The sequence below is a fragment of the Boleophthalmus pectinirostris genome, unplaced genomic scaffold (genome assembly GCF_026225935.1).
Source record: "Boleophthalmus pectinirostris isolate CB_2022bp ecotype Guang Dong unplaced genomic scaffold, ASM2622593v1 HiC_scaffold_12, whole genome shotgun sequence".
NCBI classification, from domain to species: Eukaryota; Metazoa; Chordata; class Actinopteri; order Gobiiformes; family Gobiidae; genus Boleophthalmus; species Boleophthalmus pectinirostris.
In genome coordinates this window covers 37,937,065-37,947,031 of record NW_026571018.1, presented here as the reverse complement: position 1 = coordinate 37,947,031, position 9,967 = coordinate 37,937,065, and the positions used below count along the sequence as shown (strand labels likewise).

At 39.7% G+C, this 9,967-nt stretch overlaps 1 protein-coding gene across 3 annotated transcripts in view; it reads right to left on the bottom strand.

Moving 5' to 3' along the window:
• The window catches only part of LOC110160290 (interferon regulatory factor 2-like), a 19,977-nt gene extending 13,937 nt beyond the window's left edge, over positions 1 to 6,040 (bottom strand). The window contains exons 1-3 of one of the 3 annotated variants that reach the window (XM_055148428.1): positions 5,883 to 6,040; positions 3,248 to 3,398; positions 1,372 to 1,471 (exon numbers count right to left, since the gene is read on the bottom strand). In XM_055148428.1, the coding sequence (XP_055004403.1) occupies positions 1,372 to 1,471; positions 3,248 to 3,334 (187 nt within the window). In that variant the 5' untranslated portion in view covers positions 3,335 to 3,398; positions 5,883 to 6,040. The remainder of the gene's footprint in view (positions 1 to 1,371; positions 1,472 to 3,247; positions 3,399 to 5,882) is intronic. The other 2 variants (XM_055148431.1, XM_055148429.1) reach the window with 2 other exon arrangements.
• Between the last annotated feature and the right edge of the window lie 3,927 nt (positions 6,041 to 9,967).

Here is a 9,967-nt window from a genome sequence, read left to right as displayed (position 1 = left end):
CACGTGGGAGGGTGGCAGAAATACACTGCAGTTTGTCAAAAAAACACCAAATCAATCTAAAAAACACTTCAGCGACAAATACAAGGCCCACACATCACTCTGAGAAGGCAGAACATTCTGAAAAGTTGATTTTGCATGACATGGACACTTTAGTAAATGTGTGAATGAAACAATGAGTGAATGAAGTAGGATCAAGTCGTTGTTTTGCGAGTCTCAAGTAAGTCTCAAGTCTGTGACCTCAAATCCAAGTCAAGTCCCAAGTCAAATACAAACAAGTCCAAGTCCAGTCTCGAGTCACTGGCCCATAAGTCCAAGTCAAGTCCAGGTCATCTGCTTTGAGCTTCAAGTCATTTGTCTTTACATTTTTGCAATTTTTGCAGATTTAAACTTCTAAAAAGTCATGGTATATTTATATATGAGTATTTATATAAGAGTTGTAAAAATGCTAATTTTTCCTTTTTAAATGTCTTGTCAAAATGTGTGAATCATTATGGTCAAAACAGAAAGAATTCAGATGTGAAAGTGATAAATAAGAGTAATTTTCTCATGTCGTCTGCACTGAAATGGAAGGATCAAGTTCTGTGTATTTCCCTCAGTTTTACTGTATTGTATATTACTCTGTTGTACTGAATATTACTGTACTGTACATTACTGTAGTACATTTAAGGATCCCATCTCACAGTACTTCAGTTGCATCCATAGTAACAAACACAAAAGAAGGGGAACATGTTCCAGTTTGTTCCTGTATAATCAAACATGCATGTATCAACTGTAAAGAGAAAAGTATTTTCTAAAAACACGTATATTTTTTAGGAGAAGTATCAGGTCTTCTCAAGTCACAGGCCACAAGTCCGAGTCAAGTCCCAAGTCATTGCCCTTCAAGTCGTTGTCCTTCAAATCCAAGTTGAGTTCCAAGTCTTTGTCCACTTTATCATCTCAAGTCCTAAAAATAGTCAGACTCAAGTCTGACTCGAGTACAAGTCACAACTTGCAAATCCCACCTGTACAACCCAAACACAAGTCCAAATGTGTTTTTGAGGAGGTAACAGCATTATAACACGGCCTAAAGCTCACAAGAGTCAGTATTATTTAATAGATTATTTTAAAAAAGTTTAGCCAAAGTCCAAACGCAGGGACCGGAGCAGCCGTGGACAATACAGTGTGTTTTCCTTTTGTTAAATTGATCAGATCATCTCATGTTACAAGCTGAGGCCAGAGCTGATGATAAACAAGGCACATTCCATCGAGTCTCATCAGAGTCTTAATGACTCTCACCTGAAAGGCTGTTACAATTATAATTATGTGTGCGTAATGAATTCACTAGTAAGTCACATGAACACAAATGATTCATACTGTGGTTTCTTGTCGTACCTGTGTGAATGGCCCACATCTTGAACAGTGATGCGTCTTGGTCCATGGTCCAGCCGTGTCGAGCTGCGTGCTTCCAGGGAATGGAGAACATGTTCTTCTCCTAACAAACACAGAACATTAGAACTGAGCCGAGTGTCAGTGAAGAGTAGAGTTGTGTGTCAGTGTTGTCTTTGTTTGTTATGTGTTACAACAGCAGAGCATCATCATGTGATCACGTCGCGTATCAGCCTATGGCAGGTCAAAACTTCATCTCTGCTCTGTATCTCCTCTTTTATTGTCTAGATTTATATTTGATGTTTACATATTTTAATTTGCCTTACGAACAACATATACAAAGCTTTACCTAACACTGTGTGCTATTTCTCCTTTTGAAAAAATAACTCGAGCCAAACCCTCCTGCCTGAATTCCACAGCTCATGTCACTGCTTTGAGGAGATGAGCCAAAATCTGCTCATTTGTCTCTTCATCTGACACATGTGAGATGTTTGACTGAAGTGATCACATTTAGAGGTTTACTGTCACTGATCCAGATCATAAGAGCAACAGAAAGACCCGAGAAAACAACAGTTTCATAAATACTCATGTAATGTTAAGTAGCCTGAGTAAACTGGTTTATAACCACAGATCTCACTGTGGAGCTCAGTTAAACTATGTTAATGAGCAGGTCAAGACATTTTATCAGTGGTGACATCATAATCCAGACTTTCTGAGATTAAAACACATAAACACAAACAGAACTCCAACATCTCATCTCTGAATCCCGAGGAGCACATAAACACACCACTTACATTATCTTTATATAACCACACAGGTATTTCCAGCAGCGTTTAATCACTGATCTATATCACCACAATGTGATTGTCGTCATAGCAACAGGTAAACAAATAAACTATTGTCACAAGAGACTAGCTTCAACTAAAACACAAATAACCCATGCTTTGAACATCTACAGACCCTCAAATGGTTTTCAGCTTTAAAAGAGAATTCTTTTCAGATGGTGGGACCAAGATACGAGCGGATTACACAACCCAGTGTTACTCTGTTAAACACACTGATGCAGAGTGTAGCACAGGTCAAACTGTGTAACACTCCTCAGAGTAGAATCCTGACTTTACTCAAGTGCACATGAACTATGGACATTTAATCTGTCCTCATGTCACCCTCCCCTCTACACAAAACAATCAAGTCACACACAGTTGCCCTTATCACACTATTTTAAATCTTCTCAATTCACGACAGCGCAGTAAACAAAACAAAACACTGGACAGGCTGCAGGGCAAGTCTGGACAAATATGAAGACAGATAAGATGCGTCTTTAGTGTGAATTCAACAGCACCACACTGAACCTCTCTGTGGTCTGAAGGAGTGTCAAAGGTTTTAACTACTTCTGAGGAATAGTGCGGGTGATGCGTCACCTTCAGTGTGTCTGCTGTTATTTATAGAACAACTCCAGATAAAACCTGCTCAAGTATAAAACACAGAGAATACGGACATCTTCCCACTGTGGAACCATGCGCAAGTTCCAACCACACTTCAGAACATCCTCCATGGAGATAGTTTTGTGCCATCCTGTGGAAGATTATAATCAAAGGAAAAAAAACAGGAAGAGACCTTCCTCCAGGCCAAATAAGAGTCAGGTTTGTGGAGAGGCAAGCCCACTCACAGATGATTGTCTGTTTTTCAGAGCAACATAAACATCTTTGGGCTAAAAATGGACACAGCAGAGCTTTAATGGAAAATGTGTATATTTACAAAGAGAATTGCATGATGGGATTGTTTTTCAGAATTTAAAACCTGTAGTGTATTGGACACATAACAGCACACAGAGCATCTACTGTACACCTCTAATGCTCCCTACGCTCAGTCTCAGTCTCACCTTATTGATCCAGTTCAGCCCAGACACAGTGTTGGAGTTGATCTGCCTCTCCAGCCACGGCCTCATCTTCTCCCGCGTAGGAGGCATGGCTCTGGACTCAGGTCTGGACTCAGGTCTGGACTCAGGTCTGGACTCAGGTCTGGACTCAGGTCTGGAAATGAACAAGAAAAACATTCCACATGAACAAAGGAAGCAGGAGCAGAGACTGGACCTCTGCTCACTCCCAGCTGACCCTGAGGTCACCCTGAGGTCACACTGTGTGTATGTGTGTGTGTGTGCGTGTGTGCGTGTGTGTGTGTGTGTGTGTGTGTGCGCGTGCATGTGTGCGTGTGTGTGTGTGTGCTGTTCATGAGCTCCAAACTGTGAAAAAACTGTTTTCTGATCTATTCATGTTTCCACCTCACACTCAGACCTGAAGTTGTGTTCTGTTTCATTCACTCATGTTTAACACACAAACCTGCACATTTAGTCTGAGTTCATCTCTGAAACAGAAAAACACTCATGGTAAAACAGTAAAACAGAAGTGTGGTTAACTTGAAAGCCTGTAACGGTGCATGTCTTTGTGCTGAACTGTTTCTTTGCGGGACGTTCGGTTCGGTGTAGGTCGGCACAGGGAGTTGGCACAATTTGTGTGTGTTTGCATTCAGTCACTACATGCGCAGCTACACGGAGACTCGACTCTTTAATATTCAACTCGTCCGTGATCGAGGTGGCAGTGTTTCCCGCGGCGCTTTATATTTAGTTTATAACTGCCCCCCGCCTTGACTACGTCCCTCCAAACCACGAGGATCCTCACTTCATGCTGGAACTGTTAGTGCTGCGCTTTACTTTTTGAAATGTTTTGTTTATTTATTTTTTTACAAGGAATTTTGTTTTTATAATATTTCATACATTTGTTGTTTATTTGAGAATATTTGATTCAACTTAATTGTTTTACCAAGCAGCATTTTGCATTTATTTTATTTTCCCGTTTGTATAATGTTAAAACAAATTATTGCTTTAATAAACACACAAATAAACAACAAGCAAATGATTCTGTATTTTTTTTCATCCCAAACTGCACTGAAAATAAACCGAATCGTTATTTTTGTACCGTTACACCCCTACTACATGACATCACAAAGTGCAACAGCCAATTCTGAGCTCTGGAGATGTCGACAGACTAATAATAAACGGTTATGCAAACATGTGAAGGAAACAAAACACAATTCCACTTATGTTTATGTAACATTATAAAACAGTTTAAAGCTCACGGTCGATCACAGTCGAAGAGTTTGGTTCGTTTCTTTGTTTTTCACCATTGAAAGATTGTGTGTGATTAGTCCGGGGTTGGTTCTGGTTTATCACACCTAGAATTATGGTTATCATTCCAAACGGGAAATTCCTTTGGCCACAGACGTGCTATTTGTTAGAGTTTTACAACAGTGAAGTATGATCACAATATTGTACACTGACACTTTAATTTCAGGTCTGGGTCTTAGGCTTGGTGTTTCATCCTTTATCGTCCTGGTTTAGGTCACGTTGTGGTTTAGTTTAGTCTGGTTTAGACCTGGTTTAGATTTAGTTTAGTTTTCTCTATAAATGGAACGACTGCCCCGTTTAACCTCGTTTAGATCTGTTTTCGTCGTGTTTTATCACATTTCGTCCTGGTTTAGAGCTGGTTTAGGTTTTATTCTTTACCGTCGTATCACCAGTGAAGCATGTTTTCCAAAAAATGATTATTACTTATAACACAATATATTATATAACCATTTATGATAAAAAGCAGGTAAACATACAGTATATACACACAAACTGCAAATACACTTACACATGCGCAAACAGTACTGTCTCTGTTTATGAATCTGCTCCGGGTTCAGAGCTGGTTTACATGACATAACAACATCTGGTCCTGGTTTTGTCCTGGTTTAGTCTTGATTTAGTCCTTGTTTAGTCTTGATTTAGATCTAGTCCTACCTTAGTCCTGGTTTAGTCCTTGTTTAGCCCTGGTTTAGTCCTTGTTTAGTCCTTGTTTAGTCTTGATTTACATCTAGTCCTACCTTAATCCTGGTTTAGTCCTTGTTTAGTCCTGGTTTAGTCCTTGTTTTGTCCTGGTTTAGTCCTTGTTTAGTCCTTGTTTACTCTTGATTTACATCTAGTCCTACCTTAGTCCTGGTTTAGTCCTGGTTTAGACCTGGTTTATTTCTGTTTTAGTTCTGGTTTAGTCCTGGTTTAGTCCTGGTTTAGTCTTGATTTAGATCTAGTCCTCCTTAGTCCTACCTTAGTCCTACCTTTAGTCCTGCTTTAGTCCTGGTTTAGTCCTGGTTTAGTCCGTAGACCGTGCTCGTGCTGTGCAGTGTGATAACATAATTAAGCAGATCAAAATGGTTTCTCTCGTTTCATGGAAGCTGGCGGCAAACTTTTACGCACGTATTTGACGCAACTGCGCGCGTAAAAACCAAAGAAAACGCGCACAATTTCTACAACACTGAATCTTTCATTTACATTTGACTGTAGCAGACAACTAGACAAACTAATATCTCCCTGTGCTGCAATGGAGTTCGGACGCGCTGTGGCTGCGGCTCGGACTGTGCGACCGACATTAAATATAAAACCAATATTTACGCACAAACACTTCTTTTATAATACTACTCACTTTTTGTTGAAAAGGGTTGAAGTTGGGTCGTGCTGTGTGATCCTCTAACGCAGTATATCCACGAGCAGCGCTTCGTCCTCCTGCGCTGTTGCTCTGGTGTCCGCTGTGCGCTCTGTGGCACCGCGGGACTGGTGCACGGTGCGCGAGACTCTGTTTTATGACAAAGCGCTGGGTAATCCCCGCCTGCCCATCTAAACACACCAAACCGATACAAACAGCCACTCAGGTTTGTGGACCTGTTTTATTTAGTATTGATTGGATTGGTTTGTGTGATCTATAAACACAGACGCCCTGAGGGTCCGAATGTTACACGATATTAACATTTTATTAGTGGCCTGTGCGTGAAATGGATTGGCCGCATTGTCAGCAGACGTAAGAGTGAGTATTAGGCTGCTTGTCTTGGGTAAACTACTGCAGGCATGTCAAACTCAGGCCCAGGGGCCAAATTTGGCCGGTGATATAATTATATTTGACTTTTGATAATGTATGAAAGCTGCCCGCCGGCTACAGGCAGACTATATAGACATTATTTATTTACACTTCTGTTACTGTAGCACTTGTGGTCAGATAAAGAGGCTTCAGAGAGTTTATATTTACTTCCATTTAATGCTGAATGCACTGAAACACAAGAAACACATTTATGACCACGCTGTTCTCATCCAGGCACTTTACACGTCTAACTTACAAACTTATATTTATCAAAAGAAATATTCACATATATATATATATATATATATATATATATATATATATATATATATATATATATATATATATATATATATATATATATATATATATTCCTTTATAAAAATCTGATATAAAATAATAAAAAATAAAATGATTGGTGCTTTCTAATTCATTATCATTACTGTGCTTCATACTATTGGTCCCACATTATTATTATTATATTCTTGTTCTGGATTCAGTGTTTAAGCAAAACTATTATTAAACATTGATTTTAATAAGAAAAAGTTTAACATTACATATCTGGAAAGAAGATAAAACATGCAGATGTTGGTGAAATTTTTCAATAAACACTTAATTTGACCCACGATTTAGTCCCAGTTTTTAATTTTGGCCTCTGTGAATTTGAGTTTGAACTACTACTGAACCACTGTAATTCTGCAGTTGAAACGTGAAGAGCTCTCTCCCAGACTGGAGGAGAAAAAGCGTTAGAAACCGCCACGTGGTCCAGGACGCGTTTGAGGTGCCAGTTGTGCCGGTGGTGAAGCAGTACTCAAACTGAACAGACTGAAAAGAAAACAAACATCATTTAATCATTCCACTAAAACACTGAAAACCACACACACACAGTAGTGTCACATCCCCGTGGTTTTTCTCATTATTACTCCGAATGCAAGTGGTTGGTTCTCGCTCTATATTTAGGGAAACTCAAATAAACATAAAACTAGAACTAGTCCAGTCCTTCTATTGCAACTGCTGAGCAAGAAAAACGAGTTCAGTTATGGAACAGCAACAAGACACTTCCCTTTTTCAATTCAAAATAACTTTTAATGAATAATAATGGGGAAAAAATATTTGAAAGAACAACAGTCCAGAGATTTTTGTTATAATTAGGATAACTGTTGATTTTTTTTATTATGATGGCGTAAATTGTATTAATCTTGAGAATGTCCACGAATACAAAAAGTTTTAGAACACCGCACTTTTTCGGGTTTTTTGAATTTGAATGTATTTGTTTGGAGGATAAGTCCCTTGACATGTGTCGCCGTGTCGTTTTCAAGGTGTCCTCATAGTAACAACAGCAGAAGACAGAGACATTAGGGCAGACAGACGGATACAAACAATCAAAGAAACATCAAAATGACAAAATCAACACAATCAATCAATCAATCAAACTTTATTTACAGAGTGCTTTTCATACAAAGAAATGCCACACAAAGCTCTTTACAGTCATGAGTTGAGATTAGAGATTACTATCTGTGACATAATTATCTTCTTTTTTTTTTTACAACTAACTAACTATCTGGAATCTGGAAACTTAAAGTAACTGTGTAGAATCAGGGACACTAATAAGGCTACGTTCACACTGCAGCCTGAAGTGACCTAAATCCGATTTTTTCGTCCCTATGGCTACGTTCAGACAGCAGGGCTTTTTTGTGAAATCCGATGTTTTTTCGAGGTCGTTCACATTTCCAATTAAATGCGACTTGTATGTGACTCCATTGTGAACATTAAACGGTCCGAAAGTGTCCCACATGTGACACTGGAGACACGACGACGTCAACCGCAGCGAGCGTCTCTGTGTTTACAGAAGTTGTCCAAACATGGACGCAGCATCGAGCACCTGGAGATTTTAAAGTTCCTCTCGTACCGGAGCCAGAACATGAACAATTTACTTGTTTTAAGGAGGAGATTGAGAAGGAGAAGAACAAGGTTTTTGGTCGTGGTGTTTTGTGGGACAGAACGTTGAAAGGAACGTGTGGATGTGGAGACGGAGCCAAGAGTGGTGAGTGGAGATGTGCTTCACTTCAGTGACACTGGAGTTCATTAACAATTTTTCCCTACTTCAGTGCAGAATAGTGACGTTTGTGTCTTGTTGATAACGTGTAGGTGGATGAATGCACTTTGGCCGTTCAGACTGAAGTCGCATGTCAAAAGATCAGATATGTATCGGTTCCAGCACAGATCCAAGTGTCCTGGGTCACATTTGAAAAAATCGGATCTGTGTGGTTCAGACTGACATTAAAAGATCAGATACAGGATTTGGGTCACTTCAGGCTGCAGTCTGAACGCAGCCTTTGTGACCTGTATCTGATCTAAAATCTCGATGCTGCGTCCATGTTTGGACAACTTCCGTAAACACAGAGACGCTCGCTGCGGTTGACTTCCTCGTGTCTCCAGTGTCACATGCGGGACACTTTCGGGCCGTTTAAAATTCACTCTGGAGATCACATACAACCAGTGTTGTGAAGGTGACTTTTTAAATGTAATCCCCTACAGATTACAGATTACACACACCAAAATGTAGTTTGTAACGTAATCCATTAAATTACTTAAAGTGAGTAACGTAATCTGAATACTTTGGATTACTTGATTTGCTGTAGAGAAGCAAAGACTCGGACATCTTCACATAAAATGTTTTTTGTCTGATAAAAGAAAATAAAAAGATCAGACTTTACTGAACCAAATTATATATGGTTAATATTATTATTATATTATTAACAGAAGACGAGGAGACACGGTCCGCACGGCCTGGTTTAGTCCTGTTAAATCCTGTTTGAGACATAGTTTAGACCTGGTTTTAGTCCTGGTTTAGACCTGGTTTGGACCTGGTTTAGACCTGGTTTAGACCTGGTTTAGTCCTGGTTTAGACCTGGTTTAGACCTGGTTTAGACCTGGTTTAGTCCTGGTTTAGACCTGGTTTAGTCCTGGTTTAGACCTGGTTTAGACCTGGTTTAGACCTGGTTTAGTCCTGGTTTAGACCTGGTTTAGTCCTGGTTTAGTCCTGGTTTAGACTTGTTTAAGACCTGATTTAGTCCTGGTTTGGACCTGGTTTAGTCCTGGTTTGGACCTGGTTTAGACCTGGTTTAGTCCTGGTTTAGACCTGGTTTACACCTGATTTAGACCTGGTTTAGACCTGGTTTAGTCCTGGTTTAGTCCTGGTTTAGACCTGGTTTAGTCCTGGTTTAGTCCTGGTTTAGACCTGGTTTGGGCCTGGCTTTAGACCTGGTTTAGTCCTGGTTTCGTCCTGGTTTGGACCCGATTTAGACCTGGTTTGGACCTGGTTTAGACCTGGTTTGGGCCTGGCTTTAGACCTGGTTTAGTCCTGGTTTAGTCCTGGTTTTAGACCTGGTTTAGACCTGGTTTAGACCTGATTTAGTTTCCGGGAATAAGTGGAATTACCGGAAAAAAAAACAAAAAAAAGAGATATAACCCAAAATGTGAAAACAGGAAAATACTTCTGTGTAATCCATTTATTTCAGCAAAGTAACTGTAATCCAATTAGCACTCACTGAAACAGTAACTGTAACAAAATACAGTTACTCATCATTTGTACTCTGATTACGTAACTCCGGTACATGTAATCTGTTACTCCCCAACACTGCAGACAAGTCGCT